The 26,737-nt window shown below is 42.1% G+C and overlaps 1 protein-coding gene across 1 annotated transcript in view; it reads right to left on the bottom strand.

Annotated features, from left to right (window-relative positions):
• Positions 1-26,737, bottom strand: part of LOC122412687 (GATA-binding factor C-like) — an 85,589-nt gene that overhangs the window by 45,698 nt on the left and 13,154 nt on the right. The window contains exons 3-4 of the mRNA XM_043422427.1: positions 9,334-10,554; positions 5,491-5,636 (exon numbers count right to left, since the gene is read on the bottom strand). Of these exons, the coding sequence (XP_043278362.1) occupies positions 5,491-5,636; positions 9,334-10,554 (1,367 nt within the window). The remainder of the gene's footprint in view (positions 1-5,490; positions 5,637-9,333; positions 10,555-26,737) is intronic.

The raw sequence follows: 26,737 nt of genomic DNA, 5'->3' as shown, positions 1-26,737 counted from the left end.
ATTGACAATGACAATTTAACAAAGCAAAATAAAAAATGAGCCAAGCATAAGTAAAAATACAATATGAGAAACAAAAGCAGGCGAGGCATCGTACAAAATCATACAAAATCTCAAAAATCATAAAATCATACAATCCATAAAAAATCATAAAAATTCTTGGCTAACTATCGAAATGCAAAAAGTAGTAAAATTATACAAAAATCATAAAATAATAATCGAGTGACTAAAATCTCATACACTTAATATCGCGCAATGACGCTCCCAGAACCGCAAATGATACAAAAGTTTAAACAATTGAAGGTACCAAAAATAATACAAAGAGAGAAAGAGAGAGAGAGAGAGAAGACACGAAGGGAGCACTTAATAAAAGTGACAAGCTTCTGTAGCGAGGGTCCGGGGTGTTTTTAGCTCAAATTTAGTGAGCTTATGGCCGCGGTGTTCAGACGGCGGTATGCAACATGCATGAGCTTTGTTTCCAAGATCGTAATCGCCTCCACTTTTTATTCTTTATATATATTTTTTTGTGAGCGACCCATCTGCGAGCGGCTCGTTCAGCTCTCATGCCCACAGACACCATATCCATAAGACTGGAGAGGTTATACAGGCAGCGTGCGACGACGCAGAAATGCAACATATTGTCAAAAGCATATGTTCCATTTTCTTGCACGAGAGTGGTGAATCCCGGGTGGCAGGGCACAAAAGAGAAATACAAGATCGATCGATCGCTTCCGCATAAATCTTTTCCGTTTTAAATTATTGACGAGACGAGCGCTTTTCATCGAAGGAATAAAAAACAATGAGGAAGCGATCAATGCAGCGACGGCCAAAGCATTAAACGGAGAGCGAACGAATCAACGATCGATTGACACCGTCCGAATAAACGTGAGCGTTAAATCCCCCAAACTTTCGGAAGAAAGGTGAGAATAAAAATAATGAAAAGTGGTAAAGTGTATCGATCGATCCTGGAAGCCCAGAGACTTTGTGTACTCCTGAGCATTGACAGGCTGCAATAATCTTGTCTAGCAGCAAAACAGCGTCAATGCGCGAGACAAGATTACGAGCGAAAGAGCCGCATTATTAAATCATAGTGTTGGCGGTGGGATCGACCGAACGAAATACGAGAATAAACACGAATGCGAAGAGAGCGAGAAAATTCATGGTCGAAAATGTACTTCGACGAAGCGAACGAAATTAACAAAAACGGAGGAAAAACGAAAGCGAGAGAACTCGACGTCGGTAACGAGAGGGGGGCAGGGACAACTGCGGGGGTGGGTTGAACAATCAAATCGTTCCGAGTCTCTGTTCGAGAATAGAAAACGCGATGACTCTCTTTCGCCCCCTACATTGGAGAGCGATGCCGAGTGCGAGAAAAAGAGAAAGAAAAAAAGGAAAGGCGCGGTGGTGACGAAAATTATAGACCTCGTTCCTGTACAGTCATCGTGTAGTTCTTCACACACGCGTGTGTTTATGTATTTATATACTTATATATGTATTGAGTGGTAGCTGCGTGCGACAACCGCCACTTTAAACCGATCCATATTTTATTAGCCGTACGAAGTATGCTTGCAAACACATCGTAAAGAGAGCACAAGCACGCGCGCTGGGAAGCGCGTACATGCGGAGGAGCGTTCACGATTCGATCTTCGGCAACATTTTTTCCGAGTCGAGCCGCGCGTCCCGGAGGTTTGTCTGGAGATTAATTGAATCTTTTTCTCTTCGTGATCGTGTTGTAAGAGCGAGAAATCGGGGGCTACATTTTTCTACGCGGACTCTGAAATGTGATGGGAATTGACGCATTAAATTTCCGAAGGCATTTGTGCCTCGGAAAAATAGTATTTCGCCATTAAGCTTGAAAAGTTTATTCCCTAAGTCAAAGTCCCTTAATTTGAGCCAATCTCGTCGCAAGTATGTTAATCGTACGATCGGAAGTTCGAAAAGGGCGAAATCGAACGCAAACTTGTTTAAATATACACGTAGGAACGGGGCCTCGAAGTGAGGGATTGAGTGATGGGTGGGCGGTTCACCTGCACGCCACACTGCGTCACAATATTTGTCCTGTGTGTATACGCCGCCGAGACACGTTCGAGTCTCACCTGAACGAAAACCGACCAACTACTTGTACTGGCCTTATTCTCGGGCGTGTGTTCTCCCGCTAAAAGAGGGGAAGGACGCCCGCAGAAGTGTCAAAAAGACAGAGAGAAAAGATTACGATGCATTTTATTCGACTCGAATTCGGATACGAAGTAATGAGCGAGTGGGGCAGCATAACAACCGTCCTCTTTACGACTCTACTCAAAAACAACGCTGCTCCAAACAGCCCTACCCTCAAATTTGCAAAATCAATACAATTACTCCTCTTTTGTTATTAAGGAGGTGGATCACGAAATAAAAATAATCAGAATTTTATCAAATTTCGTGATAACATTCTTTGGCATCAAGTATACAAATACAATTTTTTTCAAATTTTTTTACCACGTGGCTATCGAATAATTGAGCTTTAAATCGAAATTCTTATGCACGAGAACTTTAGTGTTCAATTACTCGAGAGCTATGGGGTAAAAAAATCTAAAAAAAATTACGACGCTGAAGTTTGCAACGTTGGAGTACAACGGAATGAACGAAAAAAATGTTTGTAATTCGCCAATTTTTTATCTTACCAAGTATTGATACAGGTTGAAAAACTACGAATTGCTAATTCGGCAGAAAACGAAATTAGAGAATTACTGAAATTATTGGAGGGGTTTTTAGATCATTTCGTTGGACTCCAACGTTACGATGCTGAAGTTTCCAACGTTGGAGTCCAACGAAATGATCTAAAAAACTGTCCAATAATTCCAGTAATTCTCCAATTTATTTCCTGTCGAATTTGTACTTTGTATTTTTTCAATCTACACAATTATGATTCGTGAAATAATAAAAAAAACTGATGGATAAGTTATTTTATTTTCATTCATTTCGTTGGACTCCAACGTTGGAAACTTCAGCGTCGTCCAACGTTGCAAACTTCAGCGTCATAAAAAATTTATATTGTCTCATATATTTTTAAAGAATACATTTACCAAATTTTATTAAATTCTTATCATTTTGAAATTCTTGAGATTTTTAACATGGTTTTACATTTTTAACATTGTATCGTCGCGATCCACCCTCCTTAAGGATTTATGCTACAAAAGTCTAAATAATTAGAGATTTATCAAATTTGGTGATAATGTTCTTCAACATCAAGTGCGAAAACACAATTTTTTTCAAAATTTTCAGTCCACCTAGTTATCGAGTAATTACGCATTAAAGCAGATTTCTTATGCCCGGAATGTATACCTATATATATGGAAACGCTATGCTTATACGCGTCAACTTTAGTGATCAATTACTCGATAAAAATCTTAAAAAAATTGTATTGTCAAATTTGGCACTAAAGAATATGTTGACCAAATTTTATAAAATTCTGATGATTTTGAAATTTTTTATGTTTGTAGCATAGTTTAGCATGGCAACATTGTATCGCTTGTACCAAATATCCTTAATAATCTGTCTTATCCGCCTAGACATGTTGAAGAATAGAGACGTCATTCGTACATGAAATAAAAATCTTCAGAATGGAAACGTTGTCGATCAGATTTATAAGAGTCGAGTTATGTTGCAGCAAGTCCAAAATTCTACTCTCAGTAAATCTTTATCAACAACTAACAGTTCTCCTCTAAATACATGTTTAAAGAGGGGAGTTGTTATCGAGCAGAGCTGTGATGAGTTTGATAAATAGCTGCATGCGAGTTGACAAACCTCTCGGTAGCCACTCTAGATAACAACTCCTTAATAACTGCGGATCTGCGTAGAGGACGTCCATGACGCTGAAGTTTCCAACGTTGGAGTCCAACAAAATGATCGAAAAAAACTCTCCAATAATTCCAGTAATTCTCCTATTTTGTTCCCTGCCAAATTTGCGATTCGTAGTTTTTCAAGCTGCACCAACGATTCGTGAAATAAAAAATTGGTGAATTACAAACGTTTTTTTCGTTCATTTCGTTGGACTCCAACGTTGGAAACTTCAGCGTCGTAGGACGTCCACCCTCCTTAAAATATCTACTCCAGTGAGATATTTAATCCCCAATATCTCTACTCGTGATGATTTCAGAAAATATCTCATCTTGAGTAGAGATATTGAAGATCGTGGATTATACACGAGTAGACGTAGAGATGTTGCGAATTTCGTAATAAAGATTTTAGAAGCAGAGTTGTCTTCGAGTAGAGGCGTAAAGAGGATGGTTGTTATTCTGCCAGCGAGATTTAATAACTAATTCTATTGAACTTCAATATGAGTTATTTTATCGTGTTTTCTCTATTCTCACATATTCTATTTATCAGTCGTTTAAAAGTTTCTAAATTTTTTAGGGTTTTTATATTTTTGGGCGCAGTTCGTTGTGCATTTGAAATCCTTTACGAGTCAAAAACTTCTGACCATTTTTCGTTTTCGATCCGTTCGCATGAGTAGTGCCATTTCTGTGATTCTTCCATCCAGTAATTGTCTAGGTTTATCCGAAAGTTTATCGAAAGGGAGAAACTCGAACTGGACAAGTAATTCGACCATTGAAGAATTGAAAAAACAAAGACTTTTGAAAATATTAAAAGAGATGAAAATGATAAGATTTGAAAGGTTTGATATATCGAACAAGAGGGAACAAATGGGAATAAAAAAATGTTAGAAAATGAGAAAGGGATCGAATACAAAAGAGAGGCGCACGGAATGAAATCGTGATTTTCTACTTTTTTCTTTCCCCTTCAATCGAAGCATATTATATATTCAATGGATTGAAAAATATCGATTTTTCATCGTATAAAAAAGGAAGAAAAAAAACTAAAAAGAAGCTTTATAAAATAGTGCAGCGCGCGAATAAGTGAAAGAGAAATGAGTTAAAGAGGAGAAAAATGGAATTGGTTTCAAATTTCAAGACAGCATTTCCTGCAAGGCCACGAAAAACGTATCATCGCTCGATCGCTCATATATCTATAGATACAATAATGAAGGAAGTATAAATCGAATTGGCGCTGTTATACGAGCGTTCTGCACGAAAGGTCTCGTTCGTTATAGAAACCACGTGCCTGCTCGAAGAATTTGTGCATGTTGCTTCAAGAATGAGGCCTGCTCCGTCTCACTCTCTATCTCTCTCTCGTACACTTTTCGCTTCCACACTTGTCGTTTTGTGTGCATATTGCCATCGCGAGGTGAAATATCGAGCGATCGTTTCTCGCGAAACATTACTATCGCGTCTGAAAACTTTGTAGCCAGGGCAGGTGAACGCTGCGAAATATCGTTCGGCTTTATTCAGTGTCCTTGATCTTTATCCGAGGCATTGTTGCCTCGGAAAGGGAATGACGGATACGAAAATGTCACTGAAAATTGTTTTTCCGAAACTAACCAAATAAGGAACGAATGAAAATATGAGTGTGGGATTGGGCAAAGCAATGAAAATGAAAAAGAAAAATTTTACTCACCAGGCGTCTTTTGGGCTTGATGAGAGGCCTGTTTTGGCCATTCATTTTGTAATAAAGTCCGCAGGCGTTGCAAAGATAATGTCCGGTACCGTCTCGTCGCCAGAGGGGTGTCGAGGTTGCACCGCAATTCACGCACTCGCGACCCTCTGAGAATGTCGATTTCCACCCAAAACAGGCGGTAAAGTATGTTAATATTGATTCGCAGGTTTGAAGGACGGTTGCCATTCGATTCGTTCGTTGGGACAAAATAGTTGCAGCTTTCAAGTCGAGTTTTATACCTTCGATTGGCCTTTCGGTTGGCTATTTAATTTCGTAATATTTGGATTTTTGTCAGAGCCAACGAAACGAAAAGAGAGAAACTGGCGAGAAAATTCTTCATCATCGCCGAAATCAGCAGAGATAATTATAAAGAAATTTGTTTTTGTAGAAATTCGAAACACTTTTAACGACATCCAGTGACTGAAGAATTTTATCGTCGTTTTTTTTATCGTTAATAACAAATATACGCATTTTCATATGAATATGTAAACGTTTCGATGAATTTATACATATTTATATGACTCACGTAAAACGCATGCATTGCCGACATACCAAGAAGCGATTACCAGAGCAAAAGCAGAATTTCGTTAGTCTCAGGATATTTTCAAGACCAGTTATTTTCGTTGGATCGATCTATTTCCTCAGCTTTTTAATTTTTCTTTTTATCTGTTTGGACGGGTTGAAGGAAAGTAAGAAAGAGAGAGAGAGAGAGAGAGAAAGATTGAGAGACAAGGGTTGGCAAAAGACTGAAAGCTTCGCTACAGTGGATTTGGGTCCGGATATTTTGGTGGAGGGTTGACCGGAAGTAGTCACTAACGTCAATGTGATCATTTATATACTCCAAGAGTTTGCAAAATGTACATTTTTTTCTGACTTACAGTATTTGAACGATTTAAAAAAATGTTTTTCCATTAGTCAAAATTCGTATCTGCGGGAGAGTAAAAAATGTTGAATATTCGTTTGAAAAGTAGTTGAAAATGGGAAAATTCATGTGCGAAAGAATGCGCCAACATTTCGTATTGATTTTTGAGATTTCTGTATCGTCAAACCGTGCGAAGCTGCGTACGTCCTCGTTGGACTTCTCTCGTGATCCATTTCCACGTTGGTATTAAGCGCAGCGTCCCGAATCCCGAGATTGTTTCTCGTTCAGCTTCGTGTTGATTAATCATTTGATCTCATTTATCTGCGATCTAGTGGCTCGCGCGTTTCTCGTAAAGCTTCTTCCGCGCCACAATATTGTGTCTCGTATACGCGCGTGTATGTATAAGCTTCCTAATTGACATTGCGGTCGTTCGTAAACTAGACGAGTCTGATCGAGAGCACTGAGAGTTACCCCAATCACGAGCGATCGGGAGTGAGAGAGCGGGGAGAGAGAAAGAGAGCGAGAGGGGGAAAGATTTAATTCGATTTGGGGTTCCCACCGGCCGATGAGAAACGAGCCCGATGAAGGGTCCGAGAAATCAAAGAATAATTGAAAATATTGGACAAAAAGTTGATGAGATGAAAACCCGTGTCGGCGGAGGTGAACGAAACGACTATTTTCAATCGTTTTTCCTGTTAATATTGCTTAACGATTAAATGAAAAATTCGTACCGAAGTGAGAGATGAAAATTCATGAAAATAGAAATGAAACAAAATTGAACGAGTGCGCGAAGAGAAAAATAAACTGACAATTAACGGATAGAATTTCGCGATAAGAAGAACGAATGGTGGAAGAAAAAAAGTTGAGAAATTTCTGAACAACGAACTTGTTGGGAAATTCATAAATTAATTAGTTTCTCTCATCGCCTATTTTTTCTTCCACGCCGCACGACGCTTTTTCCATTTGATTTTTTAATGATACTTTTTTTCTTTTCATACTCGGCGGTTTTTTAATCATTATTTTCATGCGAGAGAAGCGATAAATTAGGAGTCACGCATCGTGGGAAGCGCGCGCGAGGCAATTATATTATTTCGCAATCGAGCGGGTGCTCGTAGATTTACGAGAGTGTGTTCAATTCGTATTCGTGTGTACACACACAGGCATGAAAAAAGAAAAAAAAAAAACAAATTTATGAAGAGAGGACGGTCGATCTTTTCGCGAGAGTCTCGTAGACACGAGGCTCCAACGATTCTTTCAATTCTCTACGAATATTGGAATACGAAGAATAAAAAACGAACGGCCCTTTTCTCCGACCACAAAAGTGGATTTCTCTCTCTCTCTCTTTCTCTCTGCCCCTTTTTCTCCCTCGCTTCGGCACGAAAATTAGAAGAAAAGGGAACACGCGCGCTGGCTTATTTCTTTTTTCACTCATTTTATTTTTCACGTGTCGCAAGACAATTTAATTAGCGAGTTTAATTAGCGTACTGATGAATACACACGGTTCATGTGCGCGTTGTTATTTTTTCCTCGGTAGCAAGGAGATAAAAAAACAAAATCGTCACATTGTTCCCGAAAATTAATCAGTTTTTCTCCTTTTCCCAATAAACTTTGGCTTCCTTTTTCTTTTTCATTTCGTCTCCAATTGTCTTATTTTAATTGGCCGTGAAAACGTAACGGGGAAAAAAATTGATTTTCGGCAAAATTTTTCATCGCCGGATCAAAAGTGATGGAAAAACGAATGGTTAAACAGAGACCACACAGATCGAACAACGTGGATGATTTTACTGCACGTGTGTTGCTTGTGAAAAACTTTTAGCCACACCACATCGAAAAAAATAAAATGAAAAAATAAATGAAAACTTAGAAAAAAACGTGCTCTCGTGTAGTTTTGTTATAATCTTTCTCATGAGGTGTGTGATCGTTTGATTTTTGTTTGCTGTTTTAATTTTCATGTTGATCATGGAGGTGCTGTCGCGCGATAATGTTTGGTGCCACGCAAAAAACGTCAGTGAGGCAAAAATACGAAAAAATCGGTGTGCCCAGTTTTTTCTTTGGTTTATTCAAACCTTTCCTCCCCCATCCCAACGCTCACGAAACCGAACGTGAGAACCATCGAAATAAACAAATAATAATAAAATGGAAATTCGGGGAGAAAATGATGGAAGGAAATAGAAATGAAAAAATCATTTACAACTCAAAGTGGGCAGAAAATAAATTGTTTTCAAAGCTTAAATTTTTTTTTTTTTTCTGGAGTTCGATGTATCGGCTCTGAATCAACTTTGATACGGATTTTGATGAATCGTTCCAATTATCCGAAATAATTATCATCGTTGAGAAAAATAAAAAAAAAAAGAATGTTGCAGGCCTCGAACGAGTCAATTCGTTGTTGAGCCTGCGCAAAATGCTGAGAAAATAAACGAAATAAATCGACGAGAAGCGTCAAACCACCACCAAAAGCCCAAACCATAAACTCTGAGGAATCAGGGCGAGTTTGAACAAAAAGTTTAGACAAAAATTCGAAGAATAATAATAAAAAAAAATTTTAAAAAAGTGATGTTGATAAAGTAAAGATGCTGCGAGTGACATTAACTGAAAACAAAATGGAAAAACATAACGAAAAACAAAAGAAACGAAAAGATAAAGGAAGAAGAAAAAACGCAAAGACAGGTTTGAAATGAAAAATCTGGAATAACGAGGAAGGTAAAGAGAAAAACTGGAGAGGCACAAGGAACGGAGAACACAAGAGTAATAAAAAGCCCTGATGCCAAAAACGAAAAACCCGCGGTACTGAGCCAAAATGAAAGATCCGAAAAAAGGAGACTCGAGGAAGAAGAAGAAAAGAAAACGAATAAAGATAAAAAATAATAATAATAATAATAATAATTTAAAAAAATTAAAAATTAAAAAAAAAACAACGAAAGAAAACAATAAATTCCGCTTACCGGCGGACGTTCTGGACTTGTTCCTCGGCTTTTGCTGCTGCTGTTGTTGGGATGCGGGGGATTGGGGTGTGTTGCCGTGCGTGGAGCCGAGTAGTTTAGAATCGGGACTTAGGCCGGTAACGCCGGTAGTATTGTGATGCGAATTGGTAAATAGGGAAGAACCGTTGTGGGGATTGTGGCTGTGATGAGTGGGATATTGTAGGTGTTGATACATGTTGTAAGCGGTGGCAGTTGGATCGTATTGGGAAGCGGAACTGGCGGAGTGATGGTGGTGATGATGATTGGGATGGTGAGAGGTTGGATGAGCGGGGTGATGATGATGGGAGGGATTGTTAGCGGCGGATGAGGAGGTCGAGGTGTGATAGGAATCCCGACAGGAGGGTGAAGCAGCGCCACCGGGATTTTGGTAATCCTGCTGCTGTTGCTGATTGGTTGTCGCTTGCTGGCTGCTCGTTTGCCCGGGGCCGGCATTTTGTTGGCCAGCGCCACCACCAGCGGAGGCAGTGCCAACGTTGACCGAGTTGTTGGGACCGTTGGTAGTCGAGTTGGCGCTTTGATTATTACCTTCGCGTTGTTTCACCTGTCCGCCGTTGCTACCGTTTCCATTGTTGTGCTGGTGAGGTGGGGAGGGCGCGCCGTGGTGATGCCCGAGCATCACCGAAGGCTTGACGTCGCAGGAGCCACCGGATGTGGCTCCGAGCGCGTCTTGATGATGCATGAAAGCTCCCATGACAGCCGCGTGAGCGACGGCGGCTTGGTACTCGCTGCTACCGCCACCGAGGCTCAGTCCGTTTGCGCTGCTGTTGTTGTTGTTACTGCTCGAGCTGTTGTTGTTGTTGTTGTTATTGCTGTTGTTGTTGTTGTTGGTGTTGTTGTTATTGTTGTTGTTGGTCGTTGAGGAAGTGCTCGTCGTTATGCTGTCCGGTGTCGCGTCTTTCGGTGGAGTCGGTGGAAACGAAAACAAATGATGACCGGCACCGCCACCCCCGTGACTCGAGAGGCTACCCGATGACGGCGGCAACGAAGAACCCAGCGGACTCTGAGGCTTGTCCTCGCCCCCTGCACCGCCCCCCGTCGACGCCGCTGTCGCTGGGAAACCCCATGGCTTCGATGCGTCCCCGCTCGTACCCGATAACCACGGATGCAGCATCGAGCCGTGAAAGTGTGGACGACATACCTGGCTCACGGGGGCACTCGTTACACCGCCACTCGACATCCTACCTGTTGGCACAACCATTTAAAGACGCATTTCGTTAGTCGCTTGTCATTTTCAAACCATTTTTTATGGTCGAATTACAGAAAACGTGGCTAAAAAGTTCGCTTAAAGAGGCCCGATCACGAAATCAAAATAATCAGATAATTCTTTGGCATAAAGTATACAAATACAATTTTTTTCAAATTTTTTTACCACATGGTTATCGAACAATTGAGCGTTAAATCGAAGTTCTTATGCACGAGATATTAGGGCGTGTCGAAAAAAGCGATATTTTTTTTTTCGGGCTCCACAAGCATTTTTCTTCTTATTATGCCAAACGATGAAGCTAGCCGAAAGAACAGCTCAAAATAAAATTATTTCGGCCGGCCCACCGCATGCGCTTCAATTTTCCATAAGAATAACACGTGATAAAGAAACTTCGGTGAACATTGTTCCATATCATCTGTAAAAAAAATTGCACAGATATTCTACTGATGTATTTTTGTAAAGAATTGAATTTCCTACAAAAAAAGTCCTCAGAGTCATTGGCCTAGAACCAACCGTATTTTCGAAGTCGCTCCTTTTAATGGTGCTGTTTAAATTGGACTGAAAACTATTTTTAAGTATAGTTTTTCTCAAATAGCTTCTAGGATCGTTATCTAGGCAAAAATACCGGGTACATACTGTTCTCATTTGTTTGAACGAACGACATAAATTGTTTGTCTTTCCACTATTTTTTTGAATAAATTATGAAATTCAATTAACCAAAGCGAATGCACAGATACAAATATACATAGGAAAAGAGAGAGAGAGAGAGAAAACAGTTCAATTTATTTCCCGTGCTTACAATTGAATTGATTAACTTATTATAATTACATGATGGCGTAATACCGAACGGTTTGAGCGCTGTAAGCGCACACGTTGGCGCAATGCCGAACCGTTTCAGTCTAAAATTGCTACTTTGTTGCTTAGTTTTTAAAAAATATAAAAAACATAGGCTTCAGCCCAATTTAAACAGCACCATCGAGGAGTTTCGGTACAGAAGTCTAAATATTAAGAAATTTATGAAATTTGGTGATAATGTTCTTCAACATCAAGTGCGAAAACACAAATTTTTTCAAAATTTTCTTCTACTTAGTTATCGAGTAATTACGCATTTGTGTTTTCAAATTTAGCACTAAAAAACATGTTGACCAAATTTTATAAAATTCTGAAATTTTTTGTTTTTAGCATGGTTTAGCATGGCAACATTGTATCGCTTGTACCGAAACTCCTTAAAAGGAGCGACCTCGAAAATAGAAAATGATACATGCGAAATCTGGCCAGGTGACGTTAGAAACTTCAAACTGCTGTAGCCGTTGAACAGTTGGTTCTAGGCCAATGACTCTGAGGACTTTTTTTGTAGGGAATTCAATTCTCTACAAAAATACGTCAGTAAAATATTTGTGCAATTTTTTTACAGATGATATGGAACAATGTTCACCGAAGTTTTTTTTTCACGTGTTATACTCACGGACAATTGAAGCATGCGGTGGGCCGGCCGAAATAGTTTTATTTTGGGCTGTCCTTACTCGTTTGGCATAATAAGAAGAAAAATGCTTGTGGAGCCTGAAAAAAAAAATATTGATTTTTTCGACACACCCTAGTATTAATGTTAACTCTATGCTTATAGACGTGAACTTTAGTGTTCAATTACTCGAGAGCTATGTGCTAAAAAAATCTAAAAAAATGTATATTGTCTCATATATTTTTAAAGAATACATTTACCAAATTTTATTAAATTCTTATAATTTTGAAATTCTTAATATTTTTAACATGGTTTAGCAAGGCAACATTGCATCCTCGCGATCCACCCTCCTTAATTTTTCAGAAAACGAGAATTTCAATTGAAAAATTTCTATTGCATTTAAATGCAATAGAAAAAGATAAAAATAAAGACACTGAAGTTTGGAGTCCAACGAAATTGCCGAAAATGATGTTTGGAATTGACCAATTTTTATGCCACGTATCATTGGAGTAGACTGGAAAACAACGAATTGCGAATTAGGCAGGTAACATAATTGTAGAATCGCACTGGAATCATTGGAGAGCTTTTTTGCATAATTTCGTTGGACTCCAACGCTGAAAGCTTCAGCGTCACAAGCCGCGATAAATTTTTCCTGGTCGATCGCGAACTCGTAACAATTTGATGGAATGAGAATGAATGAGCAAAAAGTGAAAGACGATTCGTTTCAGCGTCGTCAAAGTTTGTGACAAAAACGGCATTTGTAACGAGTCAGATTTCGGCGAATTCGAAACCGCATGCAGCCTGATTCCATGGACGTGCCCACTCTCGCGAATGCGGAGGCACCCCACAACGTTGACGACCCAATCGACAATTAAATCCCTCGTCCCCCTCCCCCATCGAGTGATCCCGTCCCGACAAAGTGTAATTCGAAAACGAATCTACGATCCGTGAGAAAGCTTCGCGAAGATGAATCGCGCTATCGTCGAGTTAAGATCTGCAGATAAATCGGTGATTGAATAGCGCGGTACACGTACGATCAGAGATCGTAGCGAGACGGATGTTGAAGCGTGCTTGGAATAATAGACTTTTTTAGCGAGTGACGCGTAGGCCGAACAAGGAGAGCCTAATTGCCCGAGACGTCTTAATTAAGTGGCCCACAAGCGAGAGCATAAGGAATTGCCCATTGCTCATACTCCCCGGGTGAGACGGGTGCGTAAAAATGCGGGAAAAGCGATTGGAGGGAGGGGAGAGACAATCAATTAATGACTGAGCAGCAGCAGCAGCAGCAGGTGAGTAGCAAATTCCCCGAGTGTATGAGTCGTGAAGTTATGCAGAAGTTAGCGAGCGCGCAAACTGACGAGATTTGCATTCGAATGAATCCGTTTATCCGGTGAACAGAGCACGTCCTGTGCCCCGGGTATTTATTAAATTTTAATTCCTCAGTTATTTCATCGACGAGACCTCACGTTTAGCAATTCTCGTTTCGACGTCGAGGTTCCATTCGATTAATCGAGAAGGTTACACGCTCCTCGGACCATTTGGCAAAGTAAAGCGTGACACGCGGAGGATTCTCGACGGGGCTAAGAGGACGCCGGGGCTCCAAGGGGTCGATATATCGAGCGCGCTTTCTTCTCACAGCCGAGCCACCGCGACGAAGGGAGGCACGAGCGTTGCGAGAGGAACCGCGAGAGGAATGAGAAACTCGTGCTCGGGCTTTACCACCTTCGAGAGAGTTCTCGTTCGGCAGACGCGCGACCGCATACGCTGATAAGCTGCTGTTCCACCCCTGTTTTGCGAGTCTGCCCTCCGCGTACTGTAACTACTGGGCGCGCGCGCGCGCACGCACACGCGCGCGCGGTAAGTAGAGACTGCCTCCGTCGGGAGCGAGGCGCGCCCGAGTTACGAGCATTAATTTTCGAGGCTTTCTTGCCCTTTCGCCCTCTCCGCTTTCCTCTCCCTCTTTTCACATTAACTAGACGCGGAGGAGCTGCTGAGCTGGTTCCCTTCGGCCCGAGGCTCGTGGAAGTCCATCACACCCTTTTGTGCGATCTCGCAGTACGTGCGATGAAGTTTGCATACGAGTGTCTTCGGGTGCAACGCTCTCGAGTACGCGGGGAAGAAAAAAGGTAAGAAAATTTATCGCGCGGGGTTCCCGCGGCGCGCATACGTCGAATAAGTTTGTTAGACTCGATCCCTCGCGTATTCGCACACCCACACACACATACATTAGTCATGAAGCAAACGAACGTTCCGTGGCGAGTGAACGGCTCGTTAAACTCTCGGAGTAATAAAAAAAAAGAAGGCAAAAGAAGTTTGCGAAAAGCAGAAAGTTGGCGACTTCGGAAATGGCGCAGGCCAACTCTCGTCATGGAAATCGGGCGAGCCCGAAGCTGCAGCTGGGCGCGCATCGTTTACTGTTTTTTCCCCGTGCATTTTGCGCGAAGGAGCGGGAGCAGCGAGCGAACGCGGATGATTGAGCCGAGGATGTACGAGGGTGGGTGAGCGCGCAAACGCGCCCACTTCATCTCGCCTCGAAAAGGCCGCGGAGAACGAACCTCCGAGGAGATAAATGAGCGAAAGAAGCGAAATAGCTTCGTGAGAAATGGAGAGAAAGATGCGGCGAAATAAAAAAACGGAGAGACACGGGAAAATAAGCGAGAAGTGAGAAAGACAGATCCGGCCGCTGCGAAGACTCGGTAAACGTACGCACGCGCAGCTCGCGCACGGGGGCAGCAAAAAACTTGCATGGCCGGCGCTGTTTATCGCGCCGACGCTTCGCTCCCTTTTCAACATTCTCCTCCTCCTGCCGCGCGCTCTCTTCGCCACGAGGCTGTGTCCGCTTTAAGGGCGAGTTCACGTTTTTATGCAATTTCACGAAACTGTCTTTTCCTTTGTTTCCCCCGTTTTTTCCTCTCTTCGCCCGGCACACGCGTTGACTCTTGTTCATCCCTCGTGCGCTCCCGCCATCTCGCGGGGTATGAGCTGCCCGTGCGCGCACGACCTCACTCGCCCCCGAGCTGATACAAGTCTCGGCTTTTTATCTCAGTGATATTTCTGTCAGCTTTGCTGTTTTATCTCAGCGTCGCGATCTCCGTTCTCTCTCTCCCGCTCCGTTTCAGTGTATCGTACGTCCGAAGTCCGCGTAGTGGACATTGCACGAGGACAAGAATAACGAGAGCGTTAAAGAAACGAGGAAAGAGAGCGTTGAGAATAAAAAATAAAGAATACGCGGGGAGAAGGAGGAGAAAATTCGCGCATCGCGCGACGAGGAAATGACGAACGCCGCAGCGGCGGCTCTCGCCTCGACCCTTCGCGAGCGTCCCATGGAGGCTGGAATTTTCGGTTGGAATTTTTGGAGTTTGCCTGTCTCGAGGGAGTCATCGCCCGATCCACTGGCCGAGCGAGCATCTCATTTTTCGAGTGCAGCGCGGAGAAACCGGTCGGAAAGGATGGCGGTTCGCGGTGGCGGCCGCCATTACGTGTGCTGCTCACTGAAATGGCGGAACTCGTTCGTTCGAAAGCGTCGGAAGCGAACGCGAGAGTGCATGTCGTCGCCGACAATCGTCAACTCCAGCGCACCAAGGAAAGATTCAAAATAAAGGGAAATAATTAACAGAAATTTAGTAACGATTCGAGAAGAAAGAGTCCTCGAAGAAAAACGTTTGCAATCGGAAAGAGGACTTTTAAAAACACGCAGTGAGAAGAGACGGAAAATTCAAGCGATACGATTCGCGAGAACGCCTTCGTAGCTTTCTCCTTCACCCGCTCGAGATGCACGGGAATATAACTCACGTATTCTCCTCGCGGACTGTTCGTGGATAATGAATGAAACGGGATTGGTTTGCGGTCGGCTCGAGCGACACGCGCTGAGCACACGAGCGAATTGTCGCGTCTCAACGGGTGACAAATGTTGCCGGATTCCGCGGGAATCGTTCTCGACTATCGACGACGTATATAAAGAGCGCGGGGGGATGCACGAGCATCGCACAGCCCGACAGTTTATCCCGCATACGTACGTAAGGAGTTTACAGGAACGAGAGGAGCACGGGAAAGAGGCGATCTCGTTTACAGAACCGCCGTGGCGTGTAAAAAAGTAAAACGGACTGGTCGAGTCCGGAGCTCTAGCGAGAGAGAAGATGGGAGAGCGCGGCGCGTTTCTCGCGCGCGCGCGCGCGCTCACCCACACGCACAGAGGCGGACACGCACGCGCGTGCTCCCCATATTAGAAAACTGGTGCGTACGTTTCTCGAAGCGAGCGGCGCCGTAAGCGACGCCGCGCGGCTTTTCCGCTGCGCGCTTAACCGGACACGCATCTTCAGCGTTTTTTCCTCCGCCTCCAGAATCACTGTTTTCTCTTATTTTCGTCGATCCCAAAGACAGACTCGCGCGAAGCTACTGCTGCAACAATCGGACGTACACGGAGATACTTTTATAGCAAAAATTACTATGTTTTTATAGTTACGTCTGACCATATCGATATTGTAATAATAATCGCTACAGAGTGTGACAAATAATGCTAAAGTTTGGGGAACCATTAGCACAGTTATAGTAAATAACGCGCTGTGTACTATATCAAAAATGAAGACCGAGCGAATTTTAATTAAAACATAGTAAATAATGAAATGATTTGATGAAAATTTAGGAGACAACGTGGCAATCGTTTCTCTGTGCTATACGAAAAAATTGCATAGTTTCGTATTTTACTTTTTACCAATTATAGAAGCGTCGCGAGTATAAACATGAAAATTAAGCAGTGGCGCGTAGTAAAATTTACGACGCTGAAGTTTCCAACGTTGGAGTCCAACGAAATGAACGAAAAAAACGTTTTTAATTCACCAATTGTTTACTTCACGAATCGTTGGTGCAGCTTGAAAAACTACGAATCGCAAATTTGGCAGGGAACAAAATAGGAGAATTACTGGAATTATTGGAGAGTTTTTTTCGATCATTTCGTTGGACTCCAACGTTGGAAACTTCAGCGTCATTAAAATTTCAAGGAATCGCTTCGTTCGTGAGCGGACTTTGTCAAGTAAATCTTTGTCGAAAAGAAAATTTACTTCTTTTCGGACGGTGTGCGACTCAACGATATGCAAACGTTTTCGACATTTCACCAAAGACACGAGTGGCATTCGGATATCGATAGATCATTCGACGTAAGAATGTCACAGATCTGAATTTTGCCTGTCGTACATCGTTGAGAGAACTGCTTTCGGCGTCAAAATTACTGTGCACTTTGGTGAAATGGCAAATTTTTCTATGTATTCGTCCGAAATATTGGTACAATCTTCTCCGTGTACAATCGGAAGGATTCCGGATGAAAGCTGCGAGGAAAAGCGAGCTCGAAAAACACTTCGTCGCGGATGAATTTAAAACTGAATCGCTGTGTCGTGGGCTTTTGCTCGCGTGTCTCTGGCTCCGTGTGCCACGACCTGTTATCCCGTAAAAAAGACGATTCGTTTCTCAGGTGAGCGGGGCGACGCTTGTGATCCGCGGCAAGATTAAATCGCTCGGTTCTCTTCATTTTTGTCTTCGGTCCTGGTGTACAAAGGCACTAAATCTTTCAAAGATCTCGAACTTTGGGGAGAATTATAGTTCAGAAGTAACGTGTCGTTGTTGGAAACAATTAAAATACCGCTGATCATTCCACTCTCATGAATATACCGTAACGAAAGTAAAATAACAGGAAACTCTAGAGACTTCTGCCGCGCAGCGACGGAATCTCCACCTCGATCCAATGGTTACGAATACGATGTTTAAAGTTACCGAGCCTTTAGGCCGCGTGCCATCAAAATTTCGAGAAATAACGAGGAATCGTCATTTCGAAAGCGATCGCGTTCAATTTATCCTAACTTTTGAATCTTCTAAAATAAGATTCCTTCGAAACTCCGCAGCATAGAATTTCGCCAGGAGAACAATCGCGTCCGTTACTATATAAAATAAGGAGACTCTCGCAAGCGATTCCTCGAGCAAATCTTACTTCGACGAATTTCATCGCTCAAGACACAAGCAGATAATGAAATTTCTTTCGATTTTATTGGAGCCCCGGACAGATAAAATGAAACGTACGATATGTGCATCAAGACGCAATAATTCACGGCCTCGACTGGCATCAGATTACACATTAGGAAACAACTTACCGACGCTAATTAGTAAGACATTGTTTCCTATATACGAAACGAAGAATTTATAATTATTCCCTGGGAGTTGGCAAATTTTTAGACAATTTCTCGTGCCGTAATACGAAGCTGAACGCTCGCACACACGCGCGCGCACACAGAGGCACGCGTATACTGAAATAAAAGTTTGTGTGTCGACTCACACATAATTAGCTCTGCGCACATACAGCTACGAAGCTAAGCCAAATAATATCTTCGCGCACGAGAGAGCACGTGAGGGGGAATACGGGGGAGTTGAGCAGCGAGAGAGGGAAACGAGAGTGGGCCGTGAGGTCTGTCTCGATGAATATTCATGTTGAAAAAGAAAAAAAAAAAGAAAAAAAAAGGAAAGAAATGAAAAAAATCCCCTCGAGCGGTGCGTATGGATAGAGTCGCGTAGATATCGCGTGGTAGCGATCGAGATGGCGCTGGATAACGCATCCGTTTCAATCCTCGCGGCCTAACCACTCTCGTGTCTCAACCACCCTTATTTTTTCTTTCTTCTAGAGGTTAATTTTTGAAAAATGTGATACGAAGGTACGAATTAGTGAACTGCTGAGTTCCCGTGGGAATAATGGGAGTCGCGAATGTCGACTGCGAGAACATCTTTGGACATTTGTTCGAAAGAATTCAAGGAAAGGAGGTCGCGCGGTGTTCGAAAATATTTGAAGCGTGAATTGAAATAAAGCTGCTTCACCGTATATTTAAAGGGAAGTGCAGTTGTGGAAACTCCGACGGCCTCGATCTTAACTTTCTCTTCGATTTTTCTCTCTTTCTCTATTTTCTTAAACTTCGATAATTCACAACTGAACGCAGAATTGATAGAGTTGTCATTTAACAAGTGCTGTTTTATCAGATACCGTGGAACAGAGGAGGACGAAGTGAGACGGAGGCAGGCCGGTATTAAGGGGATACGACAATAACCGACTCGCTCGCTCTCCCTCGCGCTCTGTCGTTGCGAATTCCATGAGGGTCTTTCCACGTGGGTTTCACGAGACAATTCTGTATGTAAATGTAGACCGAGTGAGAAAACGACGGAGGGAGAGGGGAGGGAGAGGCAAAAAGGAACAGAAGAGAGTGTCCCCACGGTATCCTTGGTCCAGTTAAACGAGTTCCACTCCTAATACGAGCGATTAATCAGCAATAAAGGAAAGAAAAATGGAGAAAGAAAAGTTCGTTATCGTTCGAGGGTCAGGGTTGCCGTTCCCCACGTTTGCACTCGGGCTGGACGATAAAAAAAACCAACGTTTTATCGAAACACCTAATCATCGGGATTGATTGATCTTTTTGGAAAAAATTCTCGTACACGGAGAGAAAATTTCACTAAAAACTACTATGGTGGCATAGAAGTAGGGTTCTGTATCGGTAATATTTATTCATTCTTACGACGCTCAAGTTTGCAACGTTCGAGTCCAACGAAATGATCTAAAAAAACGCTTAAATAATTCCAGTTGATCTCCAATTTTCTTTCCTGCCGAATTTGCAATTCGTAGTTTTTCGACCTACACCGATTATTCGTAAAATAAATAATTGGCGAATTACAAATATTTTTTTCCTTCGTTTCGTTGGATTCCAACGTTGCAAACTTTAACGTTGTTAATTCTTACGAACATACATAGTCATTTTTTTTGAAGCGACTCGATGAAAATTGATGAGTGATGTCAAAATAAATACACCGGTATATTATCGTACAATTGCGAATGAAATTCTGTTATTTACCATATTAAATTTCTAAACACTTTGACGCATGATCGATGCTTGTGTTCAAACTCCTCAAATTTTACTACGTTCAACTGTAAATTTCAATTGTGAAAACAGTACTGAGTATAGCAAAACGGCATAATAATTCTACTTGACAGCTCATCATCGAGTCAACATAAATTTTACAACGTGTTTCGTTGGTGAACTATGTTAGGAAAAAATGGCACAGTTTAAGCACCTTTGTCACAGCAAAATACGCAATTTAAAAATTTTCATTCAGAATTAACTTGGAAATGAAAATATTTTTAGTAAAAACCTTCAAAATGGACGATATAGAACCATGGCAGCATAGTAATTCTTACTATTTTTTTCTCTCCGTGTACAGAGACGTCGTACGATGAATTAACGAAAGTCTGCAAATGGTTATTGAGCAAGATTCACGAACGAGGAAATAACGAACCTCGATTTGTTTCTGTTTACATCTAACACGATCGAATTAGTTGAATTTGACAGGATCGATCGCGTTTTCCCAAATGTCTAAAAATTCTTTATATCGAAACAATAGAAAACTCATTGAATTTTTCTTTCGTTGAGAGCGAAACTCTATAATTTCATCGAAATTAACCTCGATTTCACGATTCATGAATTCTCTCGACTCAGCAAGCGGTTTTACGCTCGTGTGTGTGTGTTTAGTGAGAATATCTTTCGCGCTGTGAAACTCTCGTTGTTTAACGTCGCTGGAATATCGAAAATAATAATAATCGTTGTAACAACACGAACAACGACTGAAGCTCGAACTGAAAACGAATCTGGTGCTCGCGTTCGCGGGAGAGTTTAATTTCTGTATACATTTATATACCCATAGCACGATTTAAAAACTCTCTCCCTCGCGATTTTCCGCTCGGCGAACGAACGCTCGAATAATTTCCGAAGCGCGCGCGCGCGCGTGAATACGTACTGAAATGCGAAGACGAATAATGAATTGCACGCGAGATTCGCTACGTTACGCGCGCGCTTCTTACTCTCGATCCACGCTAAATAAATTCATTCTATAAATATAATTTCATTATTATTGCCACTAAATTGTCGTACAGTTCAACGAGACTTGGCGCGCCTCGCCGCCTGCAAACGCCTTTTGATAACGCAATATTTTTCCCTCCAGATCGGGGAATGAACTCTACGAAGTTCTGGCTGGGTGTGATTTATTCGAAACTCGGACGACCGAATTCTGTCAGTTGGAAAACGATTGAAAATTTCGAAAAATCGTGCCAAAAAACACGATGAAACGAAAATGACGAGATGAAACATGGACGCGCATGAGGGGAGAAAAATGTTGAGGTCGATCGAGAATTTCGTTACGAAATAAAAACATAATAAAGGTGTATATAGAAGAGAGGAGAAAAAGAGGCCACACAACAAATTACGAAAATAACGTCTCATTTCGTCGGAGGTTCGCGCCCATGCCCTCCGCGCAGTGTACGCGGAGCGCCCCCCAGCGGCGATTTTTCTCTTTTTCTTTCATCCGTACACATGAGCCTTCCCTCCACCTTTTTTCAGGATCGTTTTCCTCTTCAATTCGCGTAATAACATACAATCAAGATTCTCGGAAGAGCGGCCGGTCGTCGCGGCGTTCAGCGAGTTTGTACTACGAAAAATATCAAATGCAGCGTCCCTCTTTCGAATTCCGTATCGAAGTAAAAACCGAAGAAAACTCATCTCGGCCCGGAATATTTCTAGGGACTGCGAAAAGGTCTGCAAAAATTCTCGACAACCGAAACCCTGGGAGTTGACATTTCCTCGGACTTTCGAGGAAAGGAAGCGAACGAATAAACGGATAAACAAAAAAACGACGCCGAAGTTCGCAACGTTGGAGTCCAACGAAGTTAACGAAAATAACATTTCTAATTCACCAATTTTTATTTATTTCACGAATTATTAGTGTAGATCGAAAAACCACGAATTGCAAGATTAGGCAGGTAACAGATCTGAAGAATTGCTGAAATTATTGGAGACTTTTTTACATCGTTTCGTTGGGACTCCAACGTTGCAAACTTCAGCGTCATACAAAAATATCTTCAGCCAAAAGATATCGCCAGTCGCTTCCTCACGAAGAAACAACCGATTTCGTAAACAAAGAAAACACAAAATAAACGATTATTGACGAGAACGCGTATGGTGAGCCGAGCGAGAAAAGTAAACATAATTCGAGCACGCGCGAGCAGTTGGAGGGGCAAAGCCTCCAGTGAGACGACGAGACTTGTATATTTGCGTATCCAAACGTACACACAAATGTACGCTCGCGAGCATAAGTGTCTCTCTGTATTTGTATATACAACACTTCAGGAGCTTCCCTGGCTCCGCCTTCGCTCGGCGATGTGCATTTGCGCAAGATGGCGTCTTTGACATCGCGAACCTCCGGGTATGTACGACGCATCGATGTGACATACGAGCTCGTCTGTACATCCAAAGATATACGCGTGTTTCAATAATTCATGCTTTATGAACTATTTCCAGTGATGTACCCATACAGCGGTGCATATATGTTGGTATTTATGTTTATTAATGTGCGTGCCTGTGCGACAGAGCCGGCTCAATCTCCGGGGAACAAATGGGCTTGTACGGTGGCGGTTTGGAACGGTGCGGAGATGTTTATGTGGTCTGTCGTGGAATCGAGGAAGATTCTCCGAGCGCGAATCGGAAGGCCGGGGGAGCTGCCTCGTGGTTCCACAAGCTCGAATCCCAATGAAACGTGGAGATGAGAAACCATAATTTTGCGAGGGCAAAATTGACGGCGAGGTAACCAGATTGAGAATTTGTGATAAATACTGATAATAAGGGGAGCGTGAAACGGATTTTTCTTGCTAGAAAACGTAGAAAATAAAGACAGAGATTGGGAGGAAGAAATTTAAACGAGAAAAAGAGGTTTTCGGTCGGTTTGCTAATGGAAGAAATTGCAAAGGATTATTGCAAAGCCACATTTACGTAACTCCACGAATGCTAATTACTCGAAGCTTGAGTTGGTTAAAAAAAGAGGAACGACTCGCGAGAATGGACTTTGCCAAATTGTAGTTAATTCAAAAGCGCATTTGTTACGAGTTGATTACACGAAGAGAGAGAGAGAGAAGAAAAATTGAACGAAACGGGGGAGGGAATAAGAAGATGGAGGACACGGAATGGGAAGCTTGAGACGCAGTGGCAAAAAAGAGAGAGCCAGAGAAACAGTCTCCCCCCTTCCCTCCGTCGAGTGGAGACTGCAATTACGTATGCACCTCTCCTGCAGACCCCGTGGCTTCACGGTTCGCTACGCTTCCTTCCTGTCTGTGCTGCAACAGCACTGTCAAGAAGGCAAGAAGAGAGAACGAGCGGGAGGGAGATGCACGAGGTCTCCTGGACTGACAGTCTCGCTCCTGCGCCGTCTTCGTAGCGAGCAACTTCTATTCTCTTCCCCTTCCTTCCCTGCTTCCAACTTTTCGTTCCTCCGCCCATCGGAAGTCACAAAAGATCGCGCCACTGTCTCGCCGATTCCTCTAATGACTTTCCCCTCAAGCTCGCTGATAAATTTCGCTAAAAAGTTTCTTCCCCAAATAATCGAAACTTTTCAAACTGCATGACGCTGAAGTTTCCAACGTTGGAGTCCAACGAAATGATAGAAAAAAACTCTCCAATAATTCCAGTAATTCTCCTATTTTGTTCCCTGCCAAATTTGCGATTCGCAGTTTTTCAAGCTGCACCAACGATTCGTGAAATAAAAAATTGGTGAATTACAAACGTTTTTTTCGTTCATTTCGTTGGACTCCAACGTTGGAAACTTCAGCGTCGTTCAAACTGCATTGATAATTGAAAGAACGCGAAACACATATGTGAAAAAATGAACAAAAATTATGCCGAGGAACGAAAATGGCTTTTATATCGCAACCGTTATGACGCGTGACAAAAACTCGCACCCAATTATCCGACAAAGCGAATAAAGTCGAAAGGTTTTTCCATTGAGATTCGAAGAGAACGAGAATGAAGCAAAATTCATTTTCGATTAGCAAGTAGCGAGATGCCACTTTTGTTCTTCGGGCCCAGCCCGAAACCTCGTTTCCTTTCGCATCGCCTTGTTTACGTTGCTCTCATTAATCATTATGATTATTTTGGTAAGGAGCCCGAAAGGGATTAAAAGAGGGTCTTCTTTTCTCGGATATGATCCACGCACGTCGGCGAATTTCAGGGATATCGCGTTCCAAGCCGCGTTTTGCGTTGATCGCACGCGGCTTCGAATAAATATGTAATATATCTATACACGCGCACACACACGTGGATGGAGGTTCTCTAGATCGAGTTTCGCGTATACGTCCCCCTCGCCCGTTTATGCCGTTTCTCCACGACGGAGAGAATCGTTTTTCGGCAACTTTAAGCTTCCCCACATTTCTCACAATCCTCCATCCATACATACATAGCACGAAGGTAAATAAAATCGTGGATCATACATTAAACATACACATGAATAGTCCGCTTGCTCGTGAGTCGCCCTCTCGCTCGCTCTCTCTCCGAAAGATCGCGAGGGCGAAAAAAAACTGTTGGAAAAAGTGGCGAGATCAAAACTCTTGGAGAAACTATTTTTGCTCGTCTCTTTTTACCTCGTCACGCTCGGCCTAAAGCACACTAGTAGCGCGCGCGTGTCCTCGTCGCGAATGTCATTTGACGTGTAAAAATTTGTGGTCACCGAATAACAAGCAAAAATCGATGTACCCTTTGTACGGCGGGTGTGTTTTTTGGGGCTCGTTGTCCGCGATATTCGTGCAAAGAGTCCGAGTCCGTGTCTCGGAAAAATGCTTAGAATTTATCTCGAAAAAGGATTTACCTGTTCGTGGAAACTCTTTCTTTTGACTTTATTTTATTTTATTTTTTTTTTTTAAATATTGACGATATGGAGCAATGGATTTTTAGAAGGACTTGAAATCGATCTCGTGGTCTGGCCTAATTAACGAAAGCGAAATTATTCAATTTGACGACGCTGAAGTTTCCAACGTTGGAGTTCAACGAAATGAACGAAAAAAACGTTTTTAATTCACCAATTGTTTATTTGACGAATCGTTGGTGCAGCTTGAAAAACTATGAATCGCAAATTTGGCAGGGAACAAAATAGGAGAATTACTGGAATTATTGGAGATTTTTTTTCGATCATTTCGTTGGACTCCAACGTTGGAAACTTCAGCGTCATGATAAACGTCGTGACACAACTGAACGGATAAATAAAAAAATAAATATCCCAAAGAGAAGGAAAGAGAAAGCGGATCGATCGGGATGTAGAAAGACAGAGAAGAAGAGTTGAAAAGACACAGCCAGAGGCAGAGGGAGAGAGATGCGAGGGCTGGGGGGTTGAAAGCGTTCAATATGTGCAGTCCAGAAAGCCGCGGATGTTAAACAGCGATAACATTCACGCTGTTCTCGTTACGACCAAGCGTGTTAAATAGTTGGCACATGCTGTTCGGTTGCTTTCTCCCTCTCTTTCCCTCTTGCTCTTGCATGCAGTAAAATATCCATGCCGACAAATGACTCCATACAGAAATCGGGTGATCGACCTCGCTATAGCTGCACATTGACGAATACCGGCCGACTGCGAAAGCTTTTTCCCTCCTTTTCCGTGCTCCATATCTGTATCGCTGATTTTCATTTTTTTGCATCTCTCGTGGTAAAAACTCGTGCATTTAGCCTCCAATAGAGGAGGCTAAATAAATTGCAGGAACTCCGAATGACCGTTGGAGGCGAGCGAGATTAAATGGTAAAAAGCGCAGTGATTAAAAGTAAACTGGAATTCTCGCGGACTCGAAAAACTGTATGAGAAAATCATTTTTTCTTCATACTTTATTGAAAACTTGCCCTCATCGTAAATATTTCTCCGCGACCTGATGTCAGTGCAATGAGAGCGAATTTTTGTGCTAAATCGTGGAAAGGATTGAAAGTTTCGAAAATTACTGAAATCTTCGGCTTGCATTCATTTGTTTGAAAAAACATTCACGAGTCAATAATTCCAATGGATTCGTATACAGAAATGAGCAGAAATTTAAAAAATTGAACGATTGACTTGAAAATACTTGACCACGAAAGCTTTGTAACTCATGAGAGTACATTGAACTCTCAAAACTTGCCTCAAATGAGCAACTCATTGCTAAAGGTTGCAAAAAAAAAACCATTTCAAACGTAATGATAAAACGAAATGAACCAGCTAAATCAAATGCATGAAAAACGTTTGGTTCAAAGGAACAAAACGTTGACAAATAAATGCAAAAGTGACGAGTACATCGGATGACGAATGAAAAAAATTACAAACGTAATGGTATCATTAAAAAAATGAAGAACAAAGATATTACCAATGGAAAAATAAAAATAGCAATAAATTATGAACGAAAAAATAATACAGAAGCATTCAAAAAATTACGAGCATAAACAAATGATCGATCGAAACAAAAATTACAAGAGAAACAATTATTGCACAAATCGTTCTCCTCTTTCTTAAGAGGATGGAGCAGTCGGTAACCTCACTTGGAATTTTCGAAATCGAAATTCTTTGACACAGTTTGACCGATTAAAAAAAAGCTCTGTCAGCCTTCGCAGGAAGATGGCAAAAATCGACTAACAGAGCCTTTTTTTAATCGGTCCAACTGGTGTCAAAGAATTTCGATTTCGAAATTTGCAGCTATCTCTCTCGCACTCACGGTTGCGATATACCGACTGATCCATCATCCTCTTAAGGATATTCGGTACAGGTGATACTATGTTGCCAAGCTAAACCATGCAAAAACATAAAAAATTTCAAAAACTTCAAAATTTTATAAAATTTGGTGAACATATTTTTTAGTG

Source organism: Venturia canescens, chromosome 1, assembly GCF_019457755.1.
Source record: "Venturia canescens isolate UGA chromosome 1, ASM1945775v1, whole genome shotgun sequence".
Lineage (NCBI taxonomy): Eukaryota > Metazoa > Arthropoda > Insecta > Hymenoptera > Ichneumonidae > Venturia > Venturia canescens.
Note: the sequence above shows the minus strand (reverse complement) of the source record. Positions and strands in the feature narration are given on the sequence as shown.